We start from the raw sequence: 14,373 nt of genomic DNA, 5'->3' as shown, positions 1-14,373 counted from the left end.
ATATAGTTTAATCATTAGGCATGACATCAAAAATTGTCCTCCTTTGGTTTTTGACTAATTCTACAACCGATTACTGATTGCACACTTCTAATGGTTTAAACTAAAAGTAATACAATTTACTTGTTGAGCCAGTAAATTCCTGTATAATGATTTATTTTATTTTGTTAAAGGCAAAAGTCTAAAGATTTTGCATGTTTTGTTTATATCCAGCTTTTGTGTGTGCTGTGTACACGTCTTTACATCTGTTTTGTGAAAGGAGCTTGATTTTGCAAGAGGCACTGTTTGAGGTTAATACCCTGCATCTGCCCTGTCAATTTATGTCTCCAACCACTTAAAAAAATCCATTCAGACATTCGTAGTTTGGGCTGAGGTGGGCGTGAAGTGCATGAGAATATAAGCTACTACTGTGACACTAATTTGGATGTGAAAAAGGAGTCCCCCTCACAAAACGTTTGACTACCTTAGACAGTCTGTATTTTGCTAGATAGTGCACTTTATTTATAGAGTCTACTGGTGAACCACTTTTATGCCATTTTGCAGAATTAAATGAATTAAGTGTTATTGAATGTATGCTTAAGACAGTTTGTATTTGAACATAAAAACCCCAATAAAGATGTACAGTGTAAGATGCTAAAATTACAATACACCTTTACAAACTCAAAACTCGAAAGTGTGAACAAAGTTGTTATTTTTGAATCCCTTGGAGTATCTGTCTTGTGGAAAGCAAATTATGCAAACCACAGATTTTAAATTGCTCCTTAAATGATTGTGCCTTAAATTATTCAATAATCCTAATGGGCTATCTGTTTATTATGTACTAACAAGAGGTTGGAAATAAGCATATCAAACGCTACCATGAGAATGATGCTTGGTTTTGCATAATCCCAGACTCTTGGTCAGAGAAATGTATCTAAAGGAGTTGACTTTAGAAGCTCAGCACCTTGTAGAGGATGAGTGATGAGTCCAAATCCAATGCAACTTGTTAAAGTGGACAAGAATGTTAAGTGTTCCAATCAAGTTCAATTCAAGTTTTTGATGAGCTTAATGTGTTCATAGACACAGAGGTGCTGCCGGACCACGGCTGGACATACGTTCTAAAAGGGTATTGAATCCACTGTGCCGATTGAGTCTCCAGAATGTCAATTCATTGTTATTTTGTTAGAGCACTCACAGGTTGTTTTAATTTTGCTGGTTAACAACATAAGTGACTGTCAATGTACTTTAAAAAAAAAAAAAAAAAAAACTTTAAAAAAAAAATGTAATTTTAAAATTTGAGATCAAAAGGGAAATGTATTGACACTGCAGCAGTACAGTAGAGTGGAAAATTAACTGAGAACAGAATGCAATATAAGGCATGTTGAGCCGCTCTGGTTACTGTCTTGCCCTGTAACATGTATACAGTGCCATACACCGTAGATATACACTGTCACCTTAGTAACAAGTGGCGGTGGCTTCAGAGACCCAGATCCGCACTCGTCTTCGATGTCATTTCAGGTGGAGGAGTCTAAGATTAGTTGCTAATTGAGGCTTGTGAAACCAGCTGTATTTACATGTCTGTAATGTATTAAACCCAACAATTGACAATTACTTAGTTTTATTGGAAACTAAATTATAATTACATCTACTGGGATGAAATTGATACCTGAAGACAGCTACAGCTTTCACCAACACCACCTAGTCTCATAGAGGCCCAACAGAAATTGGTGCCATTGATACATTATTTTATACCACTATCTGAAATGTCTCCAGTTTGCCTTTGTATATGAAAAAAAAAAAAAACAATTTTCACCATGAGCAAACTAAGAAATTATACTTTTGGTGTATAGATGCTCAACTGGTTTTCAGCAGGGGTTTCATCCAGTTCTTGAGCAACACCAGTGAAATGTATGCTTGACAACCCCACCAACTCTCTAGAAGAGGAGAAAGTGCCTTCTGTTTTATATCCTGGATCCATATTCTTGGTTTCTGAAAAGAACTGTATCACTCTAATGGAAAATCCATAACATTTACTGATTTACATTGAATATTAAAACCTGGGTGAGGCAGGGGCCACTCAACAGCTGGACCTGAACTAAATACAAATGTCAGGATTTATTTTGGTGAAACTTTGTGAACAAAAAAGAAATGGAGTGTGGGGGGGAATGCAATCGGGTGTCACTTGACATTTTGAGCATGTTAATATATGGGGATAATCACTTTGTTTTATAAAAGAAATGTATACATTTTTCAAATCCAGTTTGGAAGGTGTATTATAATCTGTAATATTCTGTATCTGTTATTTGTAGTACAGAAAGTGAGAATTGTCCAGAGTACTTCATAGCATCTGTTTTTTTCTGTTGCCTTCCTTCACACAATATGCAATTGAAGAGGAGGACATGCTTCTGACACGCATGCCCAGGGCTGAACGTGAGAAACGGTGATTAACACAGATGTGTGTCAGTGTCACACGACCTCAATTCACTTTCTCACTTCCAGCTTGAAGCAGAATGTTCTAAAGCATGGAACAGGTGGTAAAATTTTATAAAAGGGAAAAAAAATAATAAAAAAAAAAAATCACAGGAATGGAAAAAATAAATTATATGATGGGAAAAATACAGCTGGTATAAGCTACTCCTTCCACTGATCACAACTGGGCTGCAGGCTGTTTGTGGGGAAGCAAAGGGGCCTCTCTGAAGAAACCTTTTATAGTGTGAAATCAGAGAAACTTGACCGTTAGGGCCGTGGAATGTATCGTGTCGTGAGTAAATAGTGTATTTGCCTTAGCACTGCAATCAGTTGTGTATAAACATGAATACAAAGGATAATTAGGGTTTGGAGATTTGTACGTTGCACCTTTGTAGAACCACTGGTACTTTTGTTTGCTGTAATTCTATTTAAAACGGTGTCGGAAACGCTGTACTGCTGAGGAGTGTTTAACACTGTTCAGTTACTCCAGTGCTGCTGCCTCAAAGTGAGTCTGTGAGTTTGTAATGTATGCATTTTATTCTCAAGTAAAATAAAACCTTCTGAAGCTTGAACTGTGGTTCCATTTTGTTGATTTGAATTCCTATTCAGGCAGGGAGTTTGTATTGAGGCCTTCACCACAATTCTATGATCTTCCACATCAGATAATGCTTTGTTACACTCTGATCACCCTCACATTATTCATTTAACAAACTTGGGCCTGAGGAACGCCACTCTGCGATGGTAAGATGATTGGACTATACCGATAATTATCCCCACCGAGCACATGGGAAACTATTTACAGTGGTGAAGTTACTCCTCTCAGAAGAGGAAAAGAAGATCTGAAGGGCACAGTTTAAGTATTTGGTTTGAAAGAACGTTTTATTTTTACTTAAGCATAGAACATCTTCAATTTCATTATAGATCACAAACCGTAACGGAGCAGCATTTCCATGCAAACCAGTCTGTATAGTGTATGTATAGAAGAAATCCACCAAGAACTCCATATTTAAAACATCCCAAATACATTTCCTGTGCCACATCAGAGCCACAGCTTCACCTGTCAAGGAGGGAACTCTGCTTCTGGGTAATCAAGACACTGCTGCCAGTTTCACACACTGCACTACTTTAAATTCAGTCTCGCACATCTCCCTAACCCACAAATGCAGCTCAGATGGGACAGGCTGATGGTCAATACTGGGCACAACCATTTCCCTATGGTGGGAGTGTGTTCCTCTGTGGAATATTCGCAGAAGATAACCACTCTGCAATAGGTTTTGCTTTTACTGGAGATTTAAAATCAAATGACTGTTCTTGTTGAGTAATAAAACCTTTTTTAAATTAATCTCATGGGGTAGAAAATAACCATGCATCACAGGGCTACTTTTAACATCAATTTATTGCTGCACATACTTAATCAACCAGCATTTTCTTATTTTTGTAAATATATATATAAAGAGAAAGTGATAAAATTACATTACTGCAGTTCACTTAGAACCAGCTTACAACACTCCCCCACTTTAACAGGGTCTGATACTGAGGAATATTTAGTAATCTGAGATTTGACCCCCAGGGACTTGGCCAGATCTTTGGCGGTGCCGTCGCTGGTCACGGTGGTTCCCAGTGCCACTAGGAGCCGGAAGACGGCCTCTTTGTCTTGGACCACCTCCAGGATTGTGCTCACCATGGAGAGGCACTGAGCCTTACCTTCGAGGTCAGTCACTTTATGGAGGCAACCGGCGTAATTGAGGACCAGCGTGGCCAGTGCGATGTGAATGTTCTTATTGCAGACCGCCTTCAGCTCCATGGCCCGAGACATGACCGTTTCCCTCTGGGACATTAGAAGCCTTTGCCCCCACTGGCCAGAGAAACAGTTGCATAGAGTCCTGAGGGCCAGCATTTGATTGGCCGGCTTTCCCTGTGGGGTCATCAAGTTCAAGAGGTGGTTACAGAACTGGACACCCTCTCTTTCGTTGCACAGACACTCGTTCACCAGTGGGTCCCGCACTGCAAGGCGTAGGATATCCAGGACAGGGAAAACGATGTCTAGAGAGAAAGGGGAGTTATAAATTATTGTAATTCACAGGGTTTATTCAGTTAAAAACATGGACAAAGAACCACAAGAGGTTGAGGTTGTGCAGAAATACATACCTTCAGGCCAGTGTGTGGCTTTCCACAGTATTTCAATCTGCTCTGCAGTGGGCCTTTCTGCTGACTGAACATTAGTGATGGACAACAGCAGCTTCTCTACCTTCCGGAGAGCCTCGTCAGACAGCTTTTGTTCTCCTGGTGCTCCACTGTTAAGTTCCTTCAGCTTGGCTGCACAGAGGAGTCAAGGATTACAAGATGAAAAAAATAAAATGTGCTGTTGCCTCATTATTGTTAACACTGCAAGAGGTCAAAAGTATTCAAAGCTAGGACTATAACTACACCATCCATTAGCAATGAAGTATAAACTAGTTATTGGATCAAGAATAAAACCATTCCCAAGTTTCTTGTGAGAACAGAAAAGTCAGATGAAGGCTCTTAGAACGCAACACCTCATTATAACTCAAAATAAAACAAGGGCCATCATAGAAGAACAAAACAGACCACACATAAAGCTAGGTACCTAGGATGGCAGTTGTATTGGCTTGTTCAAACATCACAGCATCTGGTTTGGGGAAGTAAATGTTGGTGCTCGTCTGCCGAAGTGCATTGGAGGAGTAAGCACTTCCACCTGGGGGAAACAGCACACGGTCATTAGCCAACCAAGAGGAAAGTGAAGGAGCAGGAAAACGCAGGTCTCGTAACAGCCAACATGACATGCTGTTGTGATCTTCGAAGAAGGAGAACATGGTGCTTCACTCTACCTGTGAAAGGGTCCGCTACACCAGCTGGGGCCATTGTGCTGGAGCCTGATCCAGGGATATAGCGCCCAGAACCTGCAGCATTAACGCACAGACAGCGATATTAAAATAAAAAATATAGTGCTCTTGTTTTTAAGGAGAAATTAGCATGTCTGTTACACTACAAATCACAATATAAGCCATGGTTTGCAAGACTGACAAATGACTAAACTATACCCTCTAGTGGTGAAGAGGTTTAATTCACAGTTTGTCTTTATGTGCACAGGAGATATGTATATACTGAGGCAGGTGATGAGAATATGCCTTGACATCCGTTTCTTCACATACAACATTAGAAGTCTGAAAGCAAAGCATTGGTTCCAAAGCCTGATCGGACTATAACATTAGAGAAGATATCCATGAAGTGCAAGCAATCTGGAGGTGTTCATCTAACCATGAGTAAATATGATGAAAAATACAGGTTTTATTAGCAGAATGCAATTATAAGTATATGTATTGGTGCTGAAAGTGTCACTTTTTTGTCCAATAGAAACCCACAGGGCACTGTACCTACCTGTAAAAGGGTCACCTCCCCACCCCATGGGCCCTTCACCAGACCCAGGAATGTACCGTCCCGAACCTGCGGGGACAGATGATCATTAAGGTCACATTATGGTCAAAGTGCTCGAGTCAGCGGTGTTGTCTGCAGAATGCACCTACCAGTGAAGGGGTCAGAGGTCCCCGACGGCGCTCGCCCAACAGTTTGCCCTTTAGTGTTCTCTATAATGAAGTTTGCTACTTGGTCTAAGAACATGGGATTCAAGTCATTTCTTTCCAGGAAATTGTGTGCAGTTAACCAGGGATCATCCGAAGTGTTGTAAGGAAGCTTCATCGAGGGTCCCCCCTCATTCACATCGATGGTGAAAACAAAGTCATACTCCTGAAAAATAAACACATGAAGCCATCATTTTTAAAAGAATAAACATCTCAAATTTATTTATGTATTTATTTATTTGTCTGATCTTACAACAGTCAGTTACATCCTGTCTTCAGGATTTTTAATTAATTTTTTATTTTTATTTCACATATATGGGATTGCCTTTTAAGTGGAAGTGTCTGAGGAAGAATCTGATTTAGTTGAACTGGTTTAGTCTATAATGGTAGCGTAATGATGAGTACAGCCATTCCCTGAGTTACATAAATGAAGTAACTTCAACTTTATGTAAAACATTCCCATAGGCCTTACTTTGAATAATTCCCGAGTTAGAAAATGTAACATTAGATACGCAAAGAACAAGTAGTGTTTCCACTTTACGCAGAGTCGTGGAATGGAACCCTTAGGTAAGTCGGAGACCATCTGTTATGACAAGGAGCCGGGTTTCAGACGTGGGTTTGGAATGGGCATCCAGCACTTACCTTTCCTTCATAAAGCGTTTTCCCTGAAGTCTGCTGGGTTCCCCCAGAGGAACCCACAACATCCCCAATCTTCATCCAGCGCCCATCGCTCACACTCCACTGGTAGGCCTCCACCTTCTCCCCTTCTTTAATGAGGCGCGTCTGCCCATCACGGGTACCTGCACAGCACAAGTGTTCAACTGCCATTAACTGATCAATAAGTCTAACAGGGGCTACAGCAGATGTATCCAGCAATACCACGCAAAGCCGATCAGGCTCTTGAATCTTGAAAGCCAGTCAGAGAAGACTAAGAAAGATAATCAGATAAGCCCCTTTTCTGTCAGATGTCAGTATGTTTTTTTTAAGGTTAATATTTATTTTGTTTGTTGTCGATGACAGTCTTAGCAGGGAGGAAGTATTGTTTCCTTTTGTGCTTATTCCTCTGCTATCTGACACACTACAACCCAGAAATAATTAAAAGTTTGGAAAACAACAAGAAAATGAATGTATTTGTTTCCTTATTCTTACCAGGCTCTTCTAGGTGCTCTATCCCTGGAAGCTCCTCCATTTTAATGTCTCCTAAATCTCCAGTTTTAGGGTCAAAAGTAGCTTTGGAGAGTTCATCTTCAAAAGCCTGGAGATCTTCAGCACTTGCTGCACGCTCTTCTGACTCCGTGAACACCCTGATGATGCCATCACTGAGAGGAAGACAACACATGTTAAGTGCAGATCCCTTTATCTACATAACAGTCTATCCCAGGACAATATCCTATGATAATAGGACCAACAACAGTACACCCAGAAATGAATTATCATCTTATCATTTGGCAAGTTGGTTTAAGTCTTGCAATGAAAAATAGTGTTCTATTAAAAAACACAAAATGTATTAGTCCTATTGAGATATCACTTTTTTCCTCTTTACTCCACTGTTCTATTATTACAATCACCATTATTAATATATCCATCTAAGTATACATTTTTTTTCCTACACTCGTTCCTTGACAACCTTGCACCTTATATACAAGTCTGCAAGTGTATACCAGCCTTAATGCAAGCCCATTAATAACTCTTGCATACCTTGAACCCACAACTATATCCCCATTGTCCAGAAGACAGCTGCACCACACAGACTGCGCAGGAAGGCGGATGGTCTGAGCACATTCCCCCTTCTTCCATATTCGAACAGTGCGATCCTCTCCTGTGCTCACGAAATCTACAGCAAAGAACCACAGATGTACAAGTGTGACATTCAGTGCATATTAATGCAAATTCCCCCTGCTGAGAACAAAACCGTAAGTCTCTTTAAAGACTTATGCTCCTAATCTAAAAGTGTGCTACTATAGGATATACTAAAAAGGCTTCACACAGCAGGGGACATTATATATTCAGCATGAGAAATGTGTTCAATATCACTGGGGCAAAGTAGATTACCGAATGGCATAGGGCATTGATAATGAAGTACATTATCATACATAAAGCTCTGGAAAAAATTAAGTTCAGAAATCAATGTTAAGTAGTCTCTTAATTTTTTCCAGAGTTGTATTTAAGACCACTACTATGTGCTCAGTATTACTTTTAGTCTGACACATACCTTCACCATTTGGAAAGACCGATAAACTGTAGATGTAGTTGGTATGCCCATAATAAATTTGTAAACACTCCCCAGTCACAAGCCACTTTCTTATGCTGGCATCATTACTGCAAGAGAAGAACTCCATGTCGTTGACTACAGCTAGGCCTCTGACACAGTCTTCATGACCTAGAACAACAAAGAGAGATTTCCTGGATCATAAACAAAGCACAATCCATTCAGCTGGCATAAAGCAGCTTTAAAGGAAGAAAACAGTTGGTCCTCTTTTACAACAAATGTAATTTGTCCCCTTACAATAATTTGTAGATGCAAACCTAAATAATCTGAAATGTCTGTCTCTATTCATTTAAAAAAATGTCTAATTGAGTTAATACCACGTAACAAGTCAGTTAGGATATGCAGATACTAACCAGTGTACGTTCTCTCACATCGGCCTGCTTTCCAGAGCTTGATGGTTTTGTCAGCTGAACCAGACAGCATTAAACCCTGCTCAGGCATTATCTTTACTGCCCATACTGCTGCTGTGTGACCCTGGGGAAACAATTCAGACACCCTCCATATGTACTGAGAATTTATATGGTACCAACAAGCCGTTTTAAAGATCTCTCTGTCCCTTGGTTAATATCTGTAAATATATTTTTGGCACTTTAATTATATTGATCATGCGGCTGGAAAAAGCATTATAGCATCCTATTCTGCTGGGAAAACTTGCCTTCTATATCCTTCTTATTCAGTATAAATATATTGAAGGCAAACATGAAAAAGTGTCTTATCTGGAGGTTTCACTGTATCACTGCCAACCGTGGAAGATGTTTGAAACCAAATGTGACTTAAAACAATGATTTAATGTGCAGGGTGGGTGAAGGTACATCACAATTTGAGGCCTTCACTAACTCCGACAGAGAAGAACCATCTATGTATGAACAGTCTCAGCTCCTTACCTGCAAAGTCATCATGCACTTGTCATTGAGCCATACTTTTGCGGTTGTATCCCATGAAGCACTTAATAGTGTCCCAAATTTCCCAGCAGAGAGGGCACAAACTAAAGACAGGTGGGAAAATAATGTTAGTTGAGAAGACAACCCAAGTAATTGTGGAAAGACAATAACAATACATTTGCATTTCTCATTACTTTCTATATCAAGCACATCAAATTGGTTAACGGTGAGCCTGGTGCTCTTACTATATTCAATATACAAAATCCCTGTCCGCTTCATAGTATGTCAATCTACTGCCATTAAGACACATTCAGATTACATTCATAACCTTTTACTAATTTGTTTGCTTTGACACATTCTGGCTGTAAATTCTCAAGTAAATATTTTACTTTAGGAGTGAGGACAATTTAGTAAACACCATATATTGAGTATATATATTGTCAGCAAAGATACAAAACCTCCAGTTTTTCTTCAACTATTTCTACATTCAGACTGCATGTAAACTTCATTCATAGTTTTGCAAATGTGATTTATAATACTATCCCACCCCAGAGAAACGTCCTTGCAAATAATCACTTTCCTTGGACATCTACACCTTTAATAAAGGCCTTTCATCCTGTTCCTTTTCACTGGTAGCTGACAATATCTTTATTATTTAACATCACAGATAACCTACCTGTATTTTTATGACCCTTGAGAATGTAAATAGGGTCAGGTCTGTCCAGTGAAAAAACACAGATGTTGTGATCATTTCCCCCTGTTGCTATTAGTCCCCGAGGATAGGCATCATTGGGAGCTATGATGCACACACAGGACACAAAATTGGTGTGACCGTTCATACAGTGCATTTCTGTAAAACCCCTGTTTGGACTGAACACACAGAAAAATGATGAGCGTTAATACAGCATTAATAAACAAACCACATAACACACACGTATCATTTTCAAGAATCTTAGTCTTGGTTAGCATGCTCAATTGACTGGATAGGTAAATTAATCTACACGATTGCATCTGGCATGAGATTTAGGGATTCTGTAAGCACATCGTTCAATTTTGGTCACAGAAGTCTTTGATTCTGAGGAAATTTTCCATCTATGTTTGCCTATTTGGATAATTATTTACAAATACATTTAGACCCGAGTGACCAAGACCTGAACCTCTTTCACAATATTTTTATATATATAGATATAGTAAGTTGCCCTGGATAAGGGCATCTGCTAGCAAATAATAATAATAATAATAATATTATTATTATTATTATTATTAATACAGGTTATCAAAATGTTTTTATAGTGACGTGTTACTCTTGTAACGTGTGCATGTATAAAAGTGTTTTATTTACAAAATGTCTCCTTTCCTCCTATTGAAGAAAACCCAAATACAAATATGCTATTTTCTCAATACTGAGGAGAATCTTTCATAGACATCTGACTACATCTGCAATATCAGATCACTGCATGTAGTGTTTTACATCATTCTAAATGTCTATTCATTATTAAACAGTTTTTGTATTGTACTATTATTATTTTGCAACTAGTGGATATTATATTGGTATACATACATATATACTTTAGAAAGTTACATTAACTCTGTAATGAATCATCTGTATAAAAATAATACATAACAGGACAGGGCTCCCTCTCTCTTGTATCTTCTGCTATTTCAATAGTAAATCATTCAACATAAGTTCTGTAAGGAACTGTTACTGTGTACTGTACATTCAAAACCGATATTCAATTAATCAACATGAGTGTCTTTAGAATATTAATTGAATCATTACAGTTGATGAGATCATGTATAACTTAAATTTCAAAAACTGCAGGTCATTGCTGTTACTTGTGTTTTCAGATTTGTGATTTACACCTGGCCTACAGATTGAAACTTAAACTTTACATATATACAGTTAGGTCCATCAATATTTGCAGTGACAATTGTCATCATGTTGGCTCTGTACACCACCACAATGGATTTTAAAGGAAACAATCAAGATGTGCTTTAAGTGTAGACTTTCATCTTTTAGGGTAGTTACATCCAAATTGGGTGAATGGTGTAGGAATTACACCCATTTTTATATGTGGTCCCCCAACTTTAGGGGCTCAAAAGTAATTGGACAAACTAACATAATCATGAATTAAATTGTGAGTTTCAATACTTGGTTGCAAATCCTTTACAGTCAATGACTGCCTGAAGTCTGGAACCCATAGACATCACCAGATACTGGGTTTCTTTCCTGGTGATGCTCTGCCAGGCCTGCACTGCAGCTGTCTTTAGTTCCTGCTTGTTCTTGCCTTCAGCAAGTGAAATGCTGCTCAATTGGATTCAGGTCAGGTGATTGACTTGGCCATTGCAGAACAATCCACTTCTTCGCCTTAAAAAGTCTTGGGTTGCTTTCGCAGTATGCTTTGGGTCATTGTATACGTGCACTGTGAAGCGACGTCCAACGAGTCTTGAAGCATTTGGATGACTATGAGCAGATAATATAGCCCTAAACACTTCAGAATTCATCCTGCTGCTTTTGTCAGCAGTCACATCATCAATAAATACAAGGGAAACAGTTCCCTTGGCAGCCATACATGCCCATGCCATAACATGCTTCACAGATGAGGTGGTATGTTTCGGATCATGAGCAGCTCCTTCCCTTCTCCATACTCTTCTCTTCCCATCATTTTGGTACAAGTTGATCTTTGTCTCATCTGTCCATAGGATGTTGTTCCAGAACTGTACAGGGTGCTTTAGATGTTTTTTGTCAATCTCTAATCTGGTCTTCCGGTTTACATCTTGTGCAAAACCCTGTGTATTTACTCTGGTGAAGTCTTCTCTTGATTGTTGACTTTGACACAGATATGCCTACCTCCTGGAGGGTGTTCTTGATCTGGCCAACTGTTGTGAAGGGGTTTTACTTTACCAGGGAAATAATTATTCTGTCATCCACCACAGTGCTCCTGAGCTCATCAATGCATTCTTTCTTTTTAAGAATGTACCAAACAGTTGATTTGGCCACAGCTAATGTTTTTGCTATCTCTCTGATTGGTTTGTTTTGATTTCTAAGGCAAAACTGAAGGCAAAACTCCCCAAGAACAAGCAGGAACTAAAGACAGCTGCAGTGCAGGCCTGGCAGAGCATCACCAGGGAAGAAACCCAGCATCTGGTGATGTCTATGGGTTCCAGACTTCAGGCAGTCATTGACTGCAAAGGATTTGCAACCAAGTATTGAAACTCTCAATTTAATTCATGATTATGTTAGTTTGTCCGAATACTTTTGAGCCCCTACAATTGGCGGACCACATATAAAAATGGGTGTAATTCCTACACCGTTCATCCAATTTGGATGTAACTACCCTCACATTAAAGATGAAAGTCTACACATAAAGCACATCTTGATTGTTTCCTTTCAAATCCATTGTCATGGCATACAGAGCCAACAGGATGACAATTGTGTCACTGTCCAAATATTTAAGGACCGAACTGTATTTTGCGACATTGTAATTGTCAAGCTGTCAAAATGTATCAAGTTTAAAAACAAAAACAAACAAGAGACTTGGTCCGACGAGTTATATACCCTGCGCAAAAGTTCAACTCAAAATACCATAGCTGCGACATCACGTTTGGCAGGCACCGAAGCGTAAATCGTAGCACAACATACGCTAAAAATAAACTATGATACTTGCCTGTATGAGCATATAGACACATTACCATAAAATATCACCAGTTTTTTGTGTAGCAAATCAACATCATCCACAAAAACGTTACAGCCGAAAGGGATGCTGCACAGCGGCACACGCTGATCCAATCATTGTGGAGTATCATAACCATCCAATAAATCACACATTATACGAAGGTTTGCTTATTTTAAAACGATAGCCAAAGCACAGATATTGTGGACAATTAAACACACGCACGTTTTATTTCAAACACACACACAATTAGATAGCAATTTACCTTGTGTTTGGGACCCATACTCTTGCACTCCTGTCCCTAGATACAGACACAAAGGCTCCGTCGGGAAACAAAGCAGATGCCACCCCCCTAACATCCATTTCATGTCCCGGGATGGAGCAACTGAGTCTGTAAGTGTTGGGGGATGCCATGTTAATAAACACGACAGCTGAGAAGAAAAGTTATAAAATACAGCAAAGGAGTGTAACCAAACAAGGAACTGACACAGCAACTACACAGCACTATTAGACCGGAAGTGAAAGCACTCATACCGGTTGAAGGCATGCCGGGAGATTTCCTTAATAAAAATCAACATTGTAACTAGCTGTGATTTAAAAAAAATATTATTATTGTATGTGCACTTCTACGTAATATCGAATTAATATTAATAAATAAATTAAATACTTTCTATCAGTCACATCCGAAACCATGGAAAGTAATAGAACATGATTGTCTTTTCTTTCAATCTTACTTGGGCATGAGATTTCTGTCCGCCATCTTGGGTGAGAATAAACCCTGCTCCAACAGGTGAGTCATAGAAGTAATTGAATAATAATAATAATAATAATAATAATAATAATAATAATAATAATAATAATAATAATAATAATATATACTTATACTGACTTAAATACTATCATAAACATGAACACATGCTATTACTACAGCTACTACTAATCTGCATAGTTCTACATACGATTACTTATGCATTACTTTCCATATAAATAACACATATTAAGTAATATATTATGCGAAAAGTACTCTCACATGTAGACAATGTATCTTCAGATAAGCTACTTTAAATTCTAATTTTAAGTTTCTTACAAATAAAAATACACTGGCAGAGGATGGGTCTAAGGATATTGCGTGTTATTCTGTGTCTAGTATTTTCTAAAACTATTAAAAGGGTATTTTAGCATTTAAATATGTTTGATCTTGTCTAATTCTTTTCTATATATATTAATTCGTTGTACTGGATACATATTGTCATATTTCATATTTGGCGATATTATTATCACTCAAGATGGCCACACATCGTTTCACTCAGGCTCGGATAGTTGGCAATCTGTCCAAGAGGTTCCGCCATTTTGGGAAGGTAAGTAAAACGCCATAATATTACGCTTGCCTCAAGGCGGTATGTTTAAAGTCAAATGTGACACCTGTTAAACTACATGAAGAACCGTGTCCATATTACGATAATGTCACATTTATAATGTGTAATTTAAGACATTTTACAGGTATC

General features: G+C 38.6%; 1 protein-coding gene across 1 annotated transcript; it reads right to left on the bottom strand.

Moving 5' to 3' along the window:
• Positions 1-3,823: 3,823 nt before the first annotated feature.
• On the bottom strand, positions 3,824-13,394 carry plaa (phospholipase A2-activating protein). The gene is made up of 14 exons (XM_066720335.1): positions 13,134-13,394; positions 9,871-10,064; positions 9,198-9,298; positions 8,667-8,787; positions 8,257-8,424; positions 7,743-7,878; positions 7,194-7,363; positions 6,687-6,844; positions 5,991-6,210; positions 5,845-5,910; positions 5,295-5,366; positions 5,054-5,161; positions 4,594-4,761; positions 3,824-4,488 (listed from the first exon to the last, which is right to left on the bottom strand). The coding sequence occupies exons 1-14, from the start codon at positions 13,280-13,282 to the stop codon at positions 3,920-3,922; spliced, it is 2,400 nt and encodes a 799-aa protein (XP_066576432.1). The 5' UTR covers positions 13,283-13,394; the 3' UTR covers positions 3,824-3,919.
• Positions 13,395-14,373: the final 979 nt, after the last annotated feature.

The sequence above is a fragment of the Amia ocellicauda genome, chromosome 13 (assembly GCF_036373705.1).
Source record: "Amia ocellicauda isolate fAmiCal2 chromosome 13, fAmiCal2.hap1, whole genome shotgun sequence".
NCBI classification, from domain to species: domain Eukaryota; kingdom Metazoa; phylum Chordata; class Actinopteri; order Amiiformes; family Amiidae; genus Amia; species Amia ocellicauda.
Note: the sequence above shows the minus strand (reverse complement) of the source record. Positions and strands in the feature narration are given on the sequence as shown.

Bases quoted from the DNA above. Each gene is read 5' to 3' on its own strand.
- plaa (XM_066720335.1), bottom strand. From the start codon at position 13,282: ATGGCATCCCCCAACACTTACAGACTCAGTTGCTCCATCCCGGGACAT. The intron at 9,299-9,870 runs GTAGGTTATCTG...ACCTGTCTTTAG, and splicing joins CAAGGGTCATAAAAATACAG to TTTGTGCCCTCTCTGCTGGG. The intron at 8,425-8,666 runs GTTAGTATCTGC...TTGTTGTTCTAG, and splicing joins ATGTGAGAGAACGTACACTG to GTCATGAAGACTGTGTCAGA.